The 18,069-nt window shown below is 42.9% G+C and overlaps 1 protein-coding gene across 2 annotated transcripts in view; it reads right to left on the reverse strand.

Annotated features, from left to right (window-relative positions):
- Nucleotides 1-18,069, reverse strand: part of LYN (LYN proto-oncogene, Src family tyrosine kinase) — a 125,929-nt gene that overhangs the window by 11,390 nt on the left and 96,470 nt on the right. For both annotated transcript variants that reach the window (XM_006032430.3, XM_025214183.1), the window contains 2 exons: nucleotides 8,201-8,354; nucleotides 4,777-4,908 (listed from right to left, as the gene is read on the reverse strand). In XM_006032430.3, coding sequence (XP_006032492.1) covers nucleotides 4,777-4,908; nucleotides 8,201-8,354 — 286 coding nt within the window. The remainder of the gene's footprint in view (nucleotides 1-4,776; nucleotides 4,909-8,200; nucleotides 8,355-18,069) is intronic.

Consider the following 18,069-nt stretch of genomic DNA (forward strand, 5'->3'; position numbering starts at 1 on the left):
GGAACAACTACAAGCAGACCTGGACAGGTTGGACATATGGGCACAAAACAACAGAATGCAATTCAACAAGGAGAAATGCAAAGTGCTGCACCTAGGGAGGAAAAATGTCCAGCATACCTACTGCCTAGGAAATGACCTGCTTGGTAGCACAGAAGCGGAAAGGGATCTTGGAGTCCTAGTGGACTCCAAGATGAACGTGAGTCATCAGTGTGATGAAGTCATCAGAAAAGCTAATGGCACTTTATCGTGCATCAGCAGATGCATAACAAAGTATCACCAAGGAGGTGATACTTCCCCTCTATCGGGCACTGGTCAGACTGCAGTTGGAATACTACATGCAATTTTGGGCGCCGCACTTCAAGAGGGATGTGGATAACCTGGAGAAGGTCCAGAGAAGGGCCTCTCGTATAGTTGAGGGCTTGCAGGCCAAGCCCTACGAGGAGAGACTAGGGCACCTGGACCTCTTCAGCCTCCACAAGAGAAGGTTGAGAGGCGACCTTGTGGCTGCCTGTAAATTCATCATGGAGATGCAGAGGGGAATTGGTGAGGCTCTGCTCACCAAGGCACCCCTGGGGGGGTCACAAGAAATAATGGCCATAAGCTAGAAGAGAGCAGATTTAGACTGGACATTAGGAGGAACTTCTTCACAGAGTGGCCAAAATCTGGAATGGGCTCCCAAGGGAGGTGGTGCTCTCCCCTACACTGGGGGTCTTCAAGAGGAGGTTAGATGGGCATTTGGCTGGAGTCATCTGAACCCCAGCCCTCTTTCCTGCCTATGCAGGGGGTCGGATTCGATGAGCTATTAAAGTCCTTTCCAACCCTAACATCTACAAATCTATGAATTTCTGGGAACTCCTGTGTTTGAAAAGGCACATGAACTTTACAACTATGCCTGAAAGAAGGGTTGGCTCTGGACCTCTTCTCGTTAATTAAGTGGAAGTAGGAAGTGCAGAATAGCATGGTTAAGCCTCCCAGATTTCTCCAGGAATATTTGTGGCTCTTCAGTGAGCATTTGCAAAGACATTCTGCTTCTGAGAGTATTTGGAAAGTTAACAAATGATGCCTGACACATGGAAAGTATATGCATAAATATCCTTTATAGTAGCTCAAGGGTTTTCAACCTTTTTTCGATCAGTGTACCTCTGGTGGCTGGATGTGGACAAGGGGAGGGTGTGGTGCACAGCTGGATGCAAGGATGGGGCATATGTGGGGAGGCAGCAGCCACTGCGTGCAAACTTCCCCTGCATCCGAATGGGCGGGCAGCACCTGCATGGCAGTGCAGGATGATGCATGGTGGCACTCCATTTCCACCCACCTGTGCATACCCCCTAGGGCCTTCTCAAGTACCCCCAGTTCACAACCCCTGTAGTAGCTGTTTCTGTGTGCTGAAAACAAACTAAAGCACGTTCTTGTACAAAGAAAAAAAGAAATCTTCAAAGAAAAGCAAAAATTAAGATGCTTAAACATAACTGGTATGTTAGATAGTAGTGAAGCAGTTTTTTGCTATAGTGCAGCCACACGTCCCAACTATATCATCATCTAATTGTCAATATTTGCACAGAAAACGAACACTTCTGTGGGTTCTGCTTCCATCTTCTTTTGGAATGTCTAAGGTTGACAAAATATTACCATAGCCAAAAGAACAGCAGCATTACTGACTTGAAAGTCACATCTATTCAAGTGCTCTATTTCATTACTTACAAATAATAATTATTGCATGCAGTCCAGAGGGGAAAGGACTCAAAGAAGCAAGTCAACTCTGAGAAAGGGCCAGAGAGTTATAGGACTGCAACAAGTGGCACAGAAGGGAAGCGAGGAGGTCAAAATGCAAAATGTGTCCGATGCATGTATACAAATATGAGAAGTATGGGGAATAAATAAAATGAGCGGGAAGCTGCAGCCTGTGAAAAAAACCTATGATCTGACTGGCATCACCAAGACCTGATGGAACAGCTCTAATAACTGGAGTGTGAACAACTGAGGGTTACACTCTGTTTCAGAAGGACGGTTGGCAGAAAAGGTGATGTTGTCTTGTATGTCCAAAACACGCAAATTTGTCCCCTGGTTCAGGAGGAAGAAAACAGCAAATTAGAATGCATTTGGATGAAGATGAAAGGTGAAAGATGTGGTACCAATACAGTGGTGGGGAGTTGTTATAGGCCACCAAATCAGGAAGAGGATGTGGATGAGGTACTCTTCAAGCAAGTGACAAATTTAACCAAAAGCTATGGGATGATGCTGATGGAAGACTTCAATTTTCAGGACATCTGCTGGAAGAACATTGCAACCAAACATAAAATGTCAAGCTGGTTCCTAACTTGTATAGAGGAAAATTTTCTCTGTTCCAGAAAGTGGAGGATACATATAGTGGATCATCTATTTTAGACCTTGTCCTGACTAACAGGGAAGAATTGGTGGAAGATGTGAAGGTGATTGGCAATTTGGGAGGAAGTGATCATGATATGACAGAATTCCAGATCCTGAGACAGGGAAAGCAAAAGGTCAGCAAAATTAGCATACTTGATTTAAAAAAGGCAGATTTAATCCAATTCAAGGAGCTAATAGGCATGGTATCATGGGAGGACAGACTGAAGGATAAAGGCACCTGGGGTGGAGGGGGGAGCTTCCAAGGGGCACAGTATTGGAAATCACAACACAATGGGAGCACAAGAAGAATGGCAAGAAACCGATGTGGCTGCACAAGGAGCTTCTAAAATGCCTCAAAATGCAAAAGGAAAATATACAGCTAAGGGAAGAATGGACAGGTCAACAAGGATGCATAATAGGAAGTAGCAAGAACCTGTAGGGATAACGAATCAGGAAGACAAAAGAGAAAGAATGAGCTGAACCTGGTAAAGGAGGTTAAGAACAGTAAGAAGAGGTTCTAGAAGTATATTGGCCAGAAAAGAAGGACCAAGAAAGCTCTTAACAAGCCAGGGAGAACTCTTTCCTGAAAATACAGAGAAGGCAGAGCTACTCAACAGCTACTTTGACTTAGTCTTCACAAAAAATGTAAGCTTCCAGACACCTAATAGGGATTATCTGGATAAGAAAGGGGGCAAGCTGAGGGAGGAGATAACAAAAGAAATTGTTAGAAAGCTTTTGTTGGGTCTGAATGAATTCAAGTCAGCAGGGCTGGATGTGCTTCCTCCCAGGGTCCTGAAGAAACTGTAAGATGAGAACTTGGAGCCCTTGGCAATGATCTTCATTAAGTTGTAGAAGATGAGCCAGGTACCAGAGGACTGGAAAAGGGCCAACATAGTTCCCCCTTTAAAAAAAAAAAGGGGCAAGGAGGAGGACCCAGGGAACTACAAACGAATTAGCCTCATCTAAATATCTGAGAAATTACTGAAGCATATTCTAAAGAAAGCCATCTGGTAAGCATCTGGAGGAGGAAAGGCTGACCACAAGCAGCCAATGTGGATTTGTCTATGCATGTAGGACCTTATCAAAAGCCTTGCTGAAGTCCAGATACACAATATCCACAGCATTCCCTTCATCCACCCAACATGTTACTGTGTCAAAGAAGATCAAGTTTGCTTGACATGATTTGCTGTGATTATTAAATTGGAGAAATGTGGGCTGGAAAAATTACTACAAGGTGGTAAAAATTACTACTACAGATAACTGGCTCAGTAGTTGCAAGCAAGAATAATTGTTAATGGGTGCATATCAGAACAGCAGGAAGTTCTGAATGGAGTCCCATGAGGGGAGGCCCAGTGCTGTACACGTTCATTAACAATTTGGATGCTGGCACAGGAAGCTTACTGAGCAAGTTTGCAGACGACACAAAACTGGGAAGCATTGTGAACAGGTTGGAGTATGCAAGCACAATTCAGAAAGATCTCAACAGATTGGAAAGTGGGCTAGAGCTAAGAGGATGGAGTTCAGTGCAGACAAATGCATGGTGCTGCACTTTAGGAGGAATAATCAAAACCTCAAATATAAAATGGATGACATCTGGCTGGATGGAAGCTCTATGGAAAAGGACTTGGGAGTCTTGGTAGATCACAGACTCGATATGAGCCTGCACTGTGATGAAGCCACACAGAAAGGCAAATGCAGTTTTGGGGTGTATCAATAGAAGCAAAGTGCAAGATATGGGAGGGTGGCAGTGGCTCCCTACTCAGCACTAGTTAGGCCACATCTGCAATGCTGTGGGCAGTTCTGGCTTCCACATTAAGGATGTGAAGAAGTTTGAGAGGATCCAGAGGTGGGCAACAAAACTGAACAAGGGTTTTGAAAGCAAGTTATATGAGGATAAGCTGAAGGAGATAGGCATGTTCAGCTTGTGGAAAAGGCACTTAAGAGGGGACATGGTAGCAGTCTTCAAATACTTGAAGAGTTGCCATAAACAAGAGACAAAGCACCTTTTTTCTCTTGCTGCAGAGAGGTGGATGTGGACACAGACTCAAGTTGCAGCAAAGTTTAGATATCCTGAAAAACTTCTTCACTGTTAAAATAGTAGGGCAGTGGAATAGACTGCCTAGAGAAGTTGTGGACTCTCCATCACTGGCAATGTTCAAGAAGAGGTTGAACAGCCACTGGTCAGTGATATATCTAGGCATAGCTATGCCTATTTTCTACCATAGATACTTCCCATGCTTCTGCGCTCTGCTGGTTGCTCCTGCCTCCCTCCACCCATTTTTTTGCGTTCTGTGAGACCATACTCGCAGAGGCATTGGGTGCGCCTGATGCATTAACTTTGGTTAATTATTCTATGCCTCTTTTCAAGAATATCAATATTCAGATTAATTTTTATTAATATGTTCATACCTGGATAAGGGATTTTTCCATAAGTAACAATTTCATACAGCAGAATTCCAAAAGACCACACATCAGACTTGATTGTAAAGGAACCGTAGTTAATTGCCTCTGGTGCTGTCCATTTTATAGGGAACTTTGCACCTACAAAAAACAAAACACACTCAATTTACCAAAGTATAAATTGCTTGGATATGCTTTTGTAACACTTAAAAAGTCTTAATGAACTTTTATTATTACCCCCTATTATTTCCATAAAGAATTGGGTGTACAATGAACACTTCAAACAAAATCCTGCTATTATTTTTAGGAACCTCAAAAGGTACTAACAAGTCTTCCTGTACAACAGCCATCATGTTTCTTCTGGCAGCCTCAGAGGTTAAGAATTTAAGATGGAGTTTTTCAAAGTAATCTAAGGGCTAGGTAATCTAACATCCTTAGTCTCTCTTAAAAATCGTAAGTTCAGGGTGGATTTTCAAAGGAAATGAAGGACATTAGAGCGCTGTGGTTCTTCGATTTAAACATATGTTCTCTTCCTAGTGGAGGCTTAGGATCCATTAGTGGGACAATACAAGAACCACCTCAGATACATACCATACACTGCACCTGTGTGAGTTAACCAAATATCTCATTCACTTGTGCTGTCAATGTGACAACTCTCATCAATACTACGCTTAAAAATTTAGACTAGAGGACCTATAGAAGGTCAGACTAGAAGATCTATGGAGGTCCCTTCCAACCCTATTTCTTTATGAAAAAATGAATACAAAATGCTTAACAACCTGGTAAACTATTTCCATTTAATTTCTCATGGGTAGGAATCAAAAGTGTAAGTGAAAAGCTAAACTTTACATGTAATATGTTGCCTCTCAGATGCATTGAAACATCATCATAAACATTACACCTAAATAATTTTCCTTCTTTTCAATAGTAAGGGGACAATCTTTGTTCCACAAGCAGAATTATGGCTTCAGTGGGAGTTTTGTCCTTGAAAAGAAGCCTGCAGTGTTAAAAACAAGATTATTACTAATATAATCTTTAATTGATTGTATCCTATGTTTCATGTTCTGTTATTATAAACAGAAGATTGGTACAAAAATTGTAATCATGTCTTTCACTTCTGGTAACTGATTCCTGAGGTTCCGTCAAAGGACACCTAAATAAAATCTTTCCATAATTTAATAGGAAAAATTCAAGGGGAGTAGGATGTTAATTTTTCAGACAAAAGAGCAATTCAAGAACTACCCCTTTTCAAGCAAGGCTTTGAATAAACTTAGGAAACTGGGAAGATGCCCATAAACTTTGGAAGTAGCTACTTCGTTAGGGTGCATGGAAGTGAATGTAGGTTTTGGGATGTTCAAGAATGATATACCCCCATGGTTTATTTAGTTAATATACAATACCCAAAGCTGGCTAATAAGCAAACTTTTCTCCACATTACTTATTCTGAAAAATTCATTTGGTTCTTCCTTCCTCCCCTTTCTTACTGAATAGCTATTATTTACTGATTCCTTAGTACTCTGCTTTCCTTTTACCCTAACTGATGCCTTGGGTTTTTCCTTCCTCTTTGCACATCAGTGTCCCATTTACTGTTCTAAATCAGAGGTTTCCAAAGCATGGCCCACAGGCCAAATGCAGCCTGTAAGGGCCTTTTGATACAGTCCTCAGCCCTATAGTCTTTTAAAAACGAAACAAAATGACAACAACAACAAAACCAGTTACCAGGGACTCCTGAAGTGTAGCCCACAGGCTAAATGCAGCCCATAAGCACCTTTGATGCAACCTACCCACCCAGTCCTTCAGGGACCTTCAGGAAGGAAAGTTTGGGAACCACCATCCTAAATGATCAATTTCTAGCTATGCAACAACATGTGTAATGTTTCTTTTAAAACCATAGCAGAAAAGCCAGGCAGGAACCAAGCTAGGAAACCAAGAGACAGCAAACCAAGGGATCATGAGTCACAAGGTGGTGGTTTTATTTTTTGTTTTAAATCAAGGATAGATGACCTCCATCCACATGGACTATGTGTAGGTACAGACTAATGGTGCATCTACTAAGCTAATTTAAAAAGGTACTTTTCACATGTACTTTTGACAAAGTTAGCAAAAACATAGTACATAAAACCCCCAAACAACCTCCCTGTATGTAGGGTTCATTTCTTCACAGATCCTGGCCCTGCTAAGAAGTTCACTCCTATGACAGAATACCATAAGGAATAAACAGCCTACCTCACACACTGCCCACTGCTATTTCATTGCCTTAAAGAGAACATCAACATGAGGCTCCTGCAGAACTGCCATAGCTCTGCAAAGGTTTTTTTCCCCTGGCTCCACCATCTCATAGATATTTCCATTCCATAAAGGAAGGGTGTGTGGGGGTGCATCTCAGATAGGCACTTCAGCTTAAAATAAATGGAATATTTTAACTGAGTTGTGGAGACAAAACCCAGTTCACTGTCTAATTCAACAGACAAAAAAGGGTGATATCAAATTAATAAAAGCAGACAACTTTCAGGAAACAAAAACCAGGATATAGTCCCGAATGATTTACAGAACCAGAAGTAGTCTAGTCTTATGCCACTTCCAGTTTTGGTTAGTATAGCTAAGTATGGTACCATAGTGCTGCAGGCGGCCTGAGAATCATCACTAATTCACCCACGTGTAGTTCTGGGTGAACATAGCTACAGCCGTTTCAGTTCACAAAGCAGTCTGCAGCTATCTCCCAAATTGGAAGCAATAGAGTCTTGCTCAAAGTGTTTTTCTCAGCAGATTCAGTAGGATGTGGCCAGAATATTTGGGCAGCTCCGGATCAATCTGATAAATCAGGGACTGTCTAGGGACACCATAACACAACCCTAACATTTAGGACTGTCCCAGAGACTTTAGGAGAGTCAGTCACTTTACAAATTAATCAGTATGATTTAATATTTTTAGGCTGTATTGCTCAAAAAGGTGACACATGGTACTTTTCAAACGTTCTTGTTGTCTAGACCAGAGATGTTAAAGATATAGCATGAGGCCAGATCTGGCCCATGGAACCACTCTATCCAGGCCACTTGGCTACTGACAGGCTGCTGGAAGTTAGGAAGTGGCTTGCTGCAGAATCCAGGGCCTTGGTGGACATGGTGATTGGCAAGTGAGGGCTGACCCAGGCCCTGGTCACCCCCAGCCATTTTACCTGTCCCTTCTGCCACAGTCTTACCCCCCTGACCGCTGGACCCTGCCACATGTCCTGTGCTGGAGCCAGAGCTGATGCTGTGCCTTCGGGCATGTGGCAATGGCAGCTTTGGCTCCAGCACGGGGCACGCTGTATGGGGTGGACTGTGTGAGTTTTTACATTACACTTTTTTGTTTTGTTTCCAAATGAAGCACTAATTTAGTTGTTAATCATAAAAGGAGTATTTTACAGTGTTAAAAAATAGAAAATTATACCTACCTTCCCTTGCTGTGTATTCATTATCTTCGATTACTCTGGCTAATCCAAAATCAGCTATTTTGCACGTGAGCATATCTGAAACCAGAACATTGGCTGCCCTCAAATCTCGATGAATGTAGTTTTTTCTTTCGATGTACGCCATTCCCTCTGCAATCTTGAACAAGAGGAAGTGCTTTAATTTTGGTATTTCTGCAGTGTATATATATAGATCCATATCTACATTTATATCTAGATGAGGGCAAGGTACCTGTCTAGGAACTTTTATAGTACAGGTCCCACCTTGCAAGCCTTCACCTACAACAGTAACCTGAGTGATCTCAAGATAACTGCTTGTATAAAGTATGCATTGGCAAGATTAGACCCTTTATAGCCATACCAAGAATTATACTTCCCAATTCAGGGCAATTAAGAAAGTGTGAAAGTCCCACGGAATTCAATTAAGAGCATATGTAATTGCTCTACTGAATCAAGATCTTACATTAATAAGGCTATATAAATACGCCATAAGATCCCTTCTTAAAATATTCCCTACCTAAAAAAAAAAGAGAGTCATTAACTGGTGATAAATTAAGATGCTCAAAAATAAAATAGGATTTAAAAAAAATACATAAAAGGCCTGTACAAGTTTTCCCGTTACGGAACCCCTTTTAAGAGGAGATCAGGCAAGAAAGCACACTTGCAAGTCATTTGCAAGAAAGATGCAAGTTAATATTTAATATAAGCCTAACATTTTCACCTGTGATCTGAAGGGAGCCAATTACTGGAAAAATCAAATATTTCATGCTTATTCTTACTTGCATCTGTTCATACAAGAGGAATGCTTAGCGAATTTGGCTCTCACATACCATACTTTCATAAAACAAAAAGAAAAACTACTTTTATTTCACCTCTGTCAAAGCCAAATTGAAAGTGATGAGACTCATAACATCTTCCATCCCAGGGAAGATTTTTAGCATTTGCCTAATTATTAATGCACTGTTTAAAAATAAGAAGTCAAAACATGAGGTGGTAAAAATCATTACTATTTATATACTACCTAAACATATGCAAGGAACTGCAAAGGATGAAAATAAAATGTGTACAATTGGTCTTATATACTTAGGTTTTTCCTTCTCAGAGACAGGAAAAGTCCATTGCAAAACAGGAACCCCAATGCACTCTGCTCTACTACTGCAGTTTTCAAGTTTGATGGTATAATATCATTCACATGGAACAGGAAAAATAATACTGTCTGTTCTGTCTGTGAGGGGAAGGAGAACACAGAGGTCCTTTCCCAGTCTCAATCCCTGACACACCCATGCATTAACCATGCCTTCCTTAACACACAATGGGTCAGCTCTGCTCTGAGCAAAGTGTGGCTGTCCTCCAGCTGCCTCATGTCTCCAGGGCTAGGGACAGAAGTTACACAAACTAGTGTAAGTGACTGGAAACCAGTTCAAATCTGTAACAAAACAGAAGTTCAGTGTACATAAACTGCTTTCAAATTGGCCAAAACTGATTTAAGATCTACCTGGATAGATGTAGTATCAGACTGAACTGATTTAGTTTAAATCAGTTTATGACCTTCTAAACAGGTTCCCCTCTAGATTCAAGTTAACTCTCAGTCCCCTGGCATCCCAGGATGCTTTGGACCTCCCCTGCAAACCCTGCCTCTCCCCAGTCTCACAGAGTGGGCAGGCTAGCCTTGGCCTAAACTGTCTGCTCCAGCCAAGCAGAGAGGCATGCTTCAGCACCCCCAGCTTCTGGCCTGAGTCACTGCAGGCATGTGGCTGCAATTCTGGACTCCAAACAGAATGTCTGTTTACCTGCTTATTGGTTCCATCTACACAGGTTAGACCAACCTGCAAAGACTAAATCAATTCAGCCTTAGGCTTTTTGACTCCCTGTACTTAGCCAGGGCTTTGCTCCCTTTAGATCCACACAGTGGAATGGAGGTGAGCATCTGACTATTACAAAAAAAAAATTTTAAATCATGATCACCACTTCTGCTAATCTATCTTCAAAAAGTCCCTGAAGGGCAAAGCAAATGCCTGGGCCAGCATTTATGCACAGATCAGCAACAGCACACTCTCTTTGTTCCTCTTTTTGGGGGTAGGCAATGGAAAAACAGCACTCCCTTCCTCACCACCCCAATCATGAGCATTTTCTTATAAACCAATGAACTGCTGCTGCTGATAAAGTGAAGTTTCAGTTGCAGAACAGAAATTAAAAGGTTCTCAGGCTGACCTGGGAAATATGACCTTTACCGTTGGAGACCTACAGGCTGGCTGTGCATGTGTTAGGATATTGACTTGCATGCTCCAGATCCATGACTTAGGTTTTAGAAGGAAGGAGGGATCAGTGTGAAGGTCTAACTAAGAACAAACCTATGCCTGATCCTAATGTTGTTGCATCTGATATGAAATAACACAAGTGAATGCAGAGAATTTCAACCAATGTCACTTCACTGCAAATATCAACTTTTCTACTCCCCCGCCCCCATATACATGATATTGAGTACTTGTGGTGAACATGACAGTAGATACGTAAGTGTAGGAAATAAGACTGCTATGGTGAATTTTGATTTCTACAGATATCCTCCAAACCCTGCCAGTGATTTCCCCACAAAAGCTTCTGGAAAGACAAAGATTTTTTTTAACATTTGTACAAAGTCCACTGAAAATTAGTAGACCTGAAATACCTCTGCTGATGATTATTCAACATAAGATCTGCTTTAATCCTTTACATTTTCAGCAAATTTTACAATTCAAAATTACATTTTTCAAAACAATGCTTTTATTTGCATTAAAAGTGTGTGGCAGGGGAGAAGGTGGGGGCACAGAGTTTTAAAAAGCCATTTGTATACCAGTTTTCACACATCCAAAAATTCCAAGTAGGGAAAAGAATAAAAGATAAAAACAACAACAGTACCTTTTTTGGATGGGAAAGAGCAACTGCATTTTTAAGGCAAATAAAATGTGCTAATAAATGTTAAATTACTGCCTATTGCAAAGGCTGGCACAAATATTCACAAAGTAAACCAGTGCTTTCCCAAGGCATTCTTCTAAATTGTAGTAACATTTTTTCACTGACACACTATGTATTATGCAAATTAACTAATGAGTATAAAAAGAAAAAGTAGAACTATTCCTAGCTGGTCATGTAAAAAGTGTTTGTACATTCAAATGAGCAGCCAAACACAGCTGTTGTTCAACTACATACAAACGCTACATAGGGTTGGGAAAAGTGGCTTTGTTTTCTCTTTTATGCCTCACCTAGTATAGAGCACTTTCACAGCTTTCATATTTAATACACAATTTTGTCTACTGAACTGAATGAATATTCTTCTAATATCCCTCTAAATAATTACTGCCATGCCTCCAAGAACTATTCAAATTGCTGTTTTTTCCCTTAAATCGCTATACAAGCAGCCTCCCCACTGCAAAGTACATGCAAGAGTAAAGAGTAAATCAGGTCTCAATGGACATGTCTACACAAAACACTAGATCACTGTAGCAATGAGCTACATTGCCGTAGCTCATTGCTATGGCGATGAAGCATCAGCAGGCATGAACTGTGATGCTGACCTATTGCACAGTAGCAGTAGCATGGGAAAAAACCCATGCAGCATTGGGACTGTGCAGTAATGCCAGTTACTGCGCAATCATTAGTATTTACACTTAGTACAAGTGTGTCCTGGAAAACTATTTAGTTAAGTGGATATAGAACTCTTTCAAAATGAAAAGTATTACTATGGAAGCTAAAGGCAATTACTGTTGTAAGAAAATGGTTGATGAAAAGCAAAATATTGAATACTGATTAAACAAGCTGAATGAATCTTCAACACTGTCCCAAAAGAGCTAAAAAGTTTTACAAAAGCATAAGAAAATAAAAAAGTATTTTAAAAATGGGGATACTTGATGGACTGATGTATAAACAGAGGGTTCTCTCCCCTGTTCCCCCTAACTATAGGTTCTGAAGATGAAAAATCTGAAGCTGAATAAACTTAGGGTAAAATCAGAATGAATTTCTCCCAGGACAAAGCCTTTTGTCCTGGAATCCTAGGCTAGGTATAGACATTACACACAAACCGGTTTAAGTGATCAGAAACTGGTTCAAACCTGTAACAGAACATAAGTTCAGTGCACATAAACCAGTCTGAAAATGGTTGAAACCTGTACGAGGTAAACCTGGTTGAACGTAGTATCAGACTTAACTGATTTGGGTCAAACCGGTTTATACAATGTCCATTTCAGATTCCTTCCTGGTTTAACTTAAACTAGAGTCCCCCAGCATCCCAGATGCTTTGCGGTGCTGCCTGCTAGAGCAGAGCAGGGTTGGCCCCACCCCTCTCCTTCCTAGTCAGAACACTATCACTGCTCCAGCTGGCTGAGGGACTGCAGTGACTGTCAGGCTTCCCCCTGCTCCACCCCCTCCTCCCTGCTGGCTGCTCAAGTAGGGATCCCCCTTCCTGCCCCTCTCCCAGGGCAGGGACCCCAGCGCAGGGACCCAGCATCTGGCCATGCCCACCCATGCTAACTAACACTGAAAGGTGTCTGTGTGGTTCTCCAATTTCACTGGAACAAAGCCAGACAGCTAGTGGCTTGCACATGCAAATGCACCCCGCAGATGTAAAGAGTTTGAAACTAATGAGAGATGCTTTCTTTTCTAGGGCTCGATGGGTCAATAAACTGTTAGGACAAGCAGCCTGCTGACTAAAATCTGTCAGTCTTCAAGAGGGGGCAGAGAAAGGTGTTAGAAATGACCTGGTTTGCAGACAGTCTGAAGAAGCAGGGAGACAGATTGAAAAGCTTACCAGCAATCAATGCAGGGTCTGGCAACACCAGGAGGGAGGGATCCCCTTGAGCAGCCAGCATGGAAAAGCCTGGAATGGTGCAGGCAGGGTTGGGATTTACACCCCTCCCTAATTAGTGTGTCCTGCCAGGGCTTGGCCATGCCCCCCTCAGCTCAGCATTGTGGAAAGGCAGGGAGGGCTGCTCTAGGACACCCCAGCTTCTAGCCTGAGCCACTGCAGGCATGTGCCTGCATTTCTAGAATGAAAAGGGAATGTATATCCACCTCCAAACTGGTTCAAGCTTTGCAGGTTGAATCAATTCAGGCTCAGGCTTTTTGAATGTCTGTCCCTAGCCCTAGAGAGTACAAGCCCACTGTCCCACTTTAAGTACCTCTGAAGTGTACCAAGTACTTCAGGTTGCTTGCAGCTGTGAAAAAAAGCAAACCAAAAAAACAGTGCTTTACTAGAAGAGGAAGCAAATTAGTTCAACCCAGCTCACCAGCATCTATATAGATTGGGTACTTCAGCAAGAATTTTTGGCACTTTTATCTAATAGCTGAATCAGATTTAGCTAAAAGCACCAAAAGTCTTGCTGAAGCATGTGATCTATACAGACTTTGGGCAAGCCAGGTCAAATTAACACGATGCTTCTTCTGCACTGTGTCATAAACTTAAAGTAAACTGTTGGGGTTTTTTCTTCCCTAGGTCTGTAAGCAGCCTCAGAGATATCAGTTTTCCCAGGACAATCATGGCTAACTTGAGTTAACTGCCCTTCATTCCAAGGAAAAGGGCTCTGTCCCCTCCAGGCAGAAAGACTCAAATATGAAGTTTATTTTTACCCTTACTGTTTATGCAGGCAGTCATTGTTGATACCTCTTTGGTGATAATTCAAAACTGGAATTAAGCCGTATACACAAAATAAAGCATTATTATTTATTTGTTTTGGTTTGTAATAAGGTGAACCTCAGCTTTATATAGCATAAAATTGAAGAACTTCAGGTTTGTACTATAATTCCAAATCAGAGTCCTCTCTTCCTTATAATGTCCTTTTCAAAGGCATGGTTTCAATATGTTGTGCAGTGCTATTTATTAAATATTTACACAGAGAATGTACAATTTAATGAGACACTGAAGAGATTCTGATTGTATATTTCTAAGTTGTACATAAGAATATGAAGTAGTGCTATTGCTAGACTAGTTTCAACTGAGCTCAGTACTGTTGTATCATGGAACCTTTTAAATTATTTCTCAGCAGTTTGGCAAGCTGGATTTCTTAAGTTAAAAATTTAAGAGCCAGATCATCCACTGCAGTGAAAATGCACAGGCTGAAAGTCAGTGGGCAGGGGTGAAGCAGGGTGTAAAGGCAGCTTTTGGCTACTCTGTACATTCCTATGATCCTAGTGAGACAGTGCAGAGGGCTTGAACTCTTGCTTAAAAAAAGGCTTCTCTATTTTACACCAGCTGCTGTAAGGATTTCAGACCACAACTGGAGAAAAAAGGAAATACCATTGCTAAATTCTGAGGTTGAAGTACCTGCACTTCAAATATCAGGAGATCTCAATTTGTAGGGCAGCCTGCAATTCTGGAAAGGCTTTTATTGATCAGTGTTAATAGGATGGTCTGTAATCTAACGAAAACGAGATTCCTTTGGTAATGTTGACTCTAGACAATATAAGAAAAGCAAAACTTCTTAACAGGGTTTAAAAAAAATTGAGATTAAAGCTTGGCACACCCCAGACGTTAATTGGCTAGCATCAAATGGAAGATGCACTAAAATATAAGTACAGTACCACAGCATTTATGGTAACCCGAAGTCCTTCAGAAACAAATCCCAAGTTTTCTATGGCTAATTAATATATTATTTACATTTTTACTGTGCATGAATATTTGTATTAAATCATGTGGACAAGGGAGGCTGAAGTGTATTCCTTAGCTCTAGCTAGCTGCTGTATATTCTGAATGGAATAAGAGGCTCATTCAAAAAAACATAAGGAAGATGAAACAGTAACTTGTGCAATTATTTACCAGAATTTTGTATGTTTAAAAAGGAACTTGAAAAGGAAACTAAAAAGAAGAGAAAAATGGAGATCTCTAATACTGAATAAGAATTACAAAAACATTTGCTACAAGTGTATGTATTGTTATTCAAAATTTATTATTGTGATAGCATTAAGGCATTTAAAAAAAAATCAATAAAGTGATTTTTTTTATAAATGAGATTACATGAAAAATGGATGAATTTGCAAACTCAAAGCAAATGGTTGAAGAAGTCTTAAAGAAACGTATGTGCTCTGCTGTGACTGCAAAAGATATTCTACTTTATCTTTTTTAAGCAAGAAAAAAGTTTTCAGCCTTTCCAAATGGAAGATTTAATTTGCATCAGGATTCTCTACTGAAGATGCTGCCTATGGAAACTGTATGCACGTATATGGTAACTGCACTGAATGGAACTGCACAATGTCCATTTCTGAAGCAGGAAGAGATGAAGTCTGAGAGGTTCGCTAACACTAGAGTAAGGGGAGATGGAGTTCACAAATCACAAGCAAATACAGGTGCTGCACTAGTCATATTTCAGCACCTAAAAACTCCGAGAGTCCTTGCTCCAAAAAAAATAGGCAAGACCTACCATAATGAATTAACCCAGGGGTGCTTAACTTCCAGCCTATGAGCCAGAACTGGCCCACGGTGCTGTGTCACCCAGCCCATGGGGCTCCCCACAGGTCTGGAATTTCAGCAGCAGTGGAGTGCTTGATCCCAGCATGCAGTGCCAGGTGGTGCTGGACTCCCCCAATCCCAGTGGGAGGGAATGGTGCCAGGTCCCCCAGGACCCAATCCCAGCACACACGGAGTGTGGTGCCAGGCCCCGAAGACCAGGTACCAACATGCATAGCAGGGAGCAGGTGGTGATGGGTGCCAGGGCCTGGTCTGGCTGCTGCTGGGCTCTGTGCTATTCATCTGGCCTGTGAGGCCATAAGGTTGAGCACCACTGAATTAAACAAAACTTGTTAGTCTAGTTAAATAACTACACAAGAAACCAATACCAGTAACTTTGGACTACTGAATTAACAAACTTCTGTGGCACAACTCGAGAAAGGAACTGGTACAATATGCATAATTTCCAAACTGATTGACTGGAACCAAACAACTTACAATGCCTTTGGACCTGCTCAATTTCATTAGTTGACAAGTAGGGCCTGTTTTAAATCACAGGCCCAGCTCACTAGTATCAAGGCCCAATTGTGGCAGAGGCCACCATTTTCATGCCAGGATCATGGTGGCCTCCACCCATGAGTGGGCCATGATGCTAGTGGTCAGCGTGGGGAGTGTAGTCAAACCTGCCTGGCATCTTGGCAGTGCTCTCAGCCAACAAACTCACAACACTGGGTGAGTTCGGCTGGGCTGGGCCCCCCCACATGTGCAAGAGATGCCACTCACACTCCAGCCCCCTGCCACCCACCCAGCAAACCTTTGTTGGCTGCGGGCACTGCCAAGCCACTGCAATGCCAGGCAAGTTTGGCTGGGGTGGGGCCCCCTGCGTGTATGGGGGAGGCCACTGTCCCTCAACCTCACACACTGCTGCCCCCAGATCCACTCTGCAAGCAGGAGCCCTACTGGGGCAGCACAGAGCACTTCCCTCCAACTGCCTGCCAGGCAGGGCCAGGCAATGCACCACTGCTAAAAACACTTGCTGGGGTAGGCAGGGGCAGGGACTGTGTACTGCACAGCAGCCCCCATGGCTCCATTTTTTTTTTGCAAGGAAAAGCCACATGATATGGCTGCTTCCTGGGGAACTCCCCAGCAAAAGTCAACTTCCTGATTTTGATGAAAAATGCAAAATTGTGGTTTAAACCAGGCCCTACTGGTAAGTAAGTGAGCTGTGTAAGAAGATGGAACTGCTTGTAAATTACATCAGCTGTGAATCTCAATGCTATAGAAATCCTAAAATCAGCTGGAGGGGCCTTCCCTTCCCTTCCCCAATGATGAGCTGAGGGGGCGTGGCCAGGCCCCAGCAGGATGCTCTAATTAGGGAGGGGTTCCCACCTCCTCCCTGTTGATAACAAATTCGAGTTGCACAGCAGGGAATCACATAGGGAGTTATTAGCATTTGTCAGTCCATCAAAAAAACACAACAGTCTCTCTCATTAGTTCAAGCTCTTCAGAGGGCCATTACCAGCTACCTGTTGATTAGCTCCAGAAAGCCTTAAACTGACCCTGTCCTATCTGCCTTTGTCCCGTCTCCCACAGCACGGATCGTAACAAGCATGTGGTATGTTAGCTAATGCTGAGAGATGTCTGTGCAAGGCAGAGGGGAAGGGGCAAATCTCTGCTTGAGCAGGGAGTGGTGAGGGGGAGGGGGAACCAGGAGGAAGCCAGGCAGACCCCACTGTACCTGCAGTCTCTGCTGGAGCTGCAGCCAGGGAGCAGAGAGGAGGGGCCAGTAGGGTTGTGCAAATAGGGAAGTATTCAATTCAGATTTGGCTGATTCAATTTGGTAATTGGAATCACTGTCCCCATTTGATTTGGCCAAATCAGAATCAGATACTTAGCACTGATTTGGAGATTTAGGTCCCCCGGGGAGAGGCAGGAACAGCAGGGCAGCTTCAGGGTCTCCCGTGGCTCCTCCGGCTGTGCCTACCTCTCCCCAGGAAAAGCCCCCATGGCTGCCCTGCCCGGCCGCATCCCCTGACCAGCCCCAGCCTCCTGGCACTTTAAAAAAAAAAATTCACACACTCACCAGCTCTGGCAGTGGCTATCAGTTCCTCTGAGAGCCCTCCCTGTGCAGCGCAGAGCAGTGGGGTCAGCAGGGATCACCTCCCTCACCTGGCGCCCGCGCAGCAGCTGCCCCATGGTGCAGGTGCAGCGTGGCTCAGCAGGGTGCCATGCACTGTCTGAGAGCTAAGGCTACTGAGGTGGAGTGGTGCCGGGGTCCAGATGACTGCTGGAGCTGCCCCAGCTCCCAGACAGTGCACAGGATCCTGCCAAGGTGCACTGCACCTGCACTATGAGGCAGCTGCCGCACAGGTGCCAGGCAGGGGAGGTGATCCCCGCTACCCCCCCCTGCTTCACACTGTGACCGGGGGGGGGGGGGGGGGGG

Source organism: Alligator sinensis, unplaced genomic scaffold (assembly GCF_000455745.1).
Source record: "Alligator sinensis unplaced genomic scaffold, ASM45574v1 scaffold999_1, whole genome shotgun sequence".
NCBI classification, from domain to species: Eukaryota; Metazoa; Chordata; order Crocodylia; family Alligatoridae; genus Alligator; species Alligator sinensis.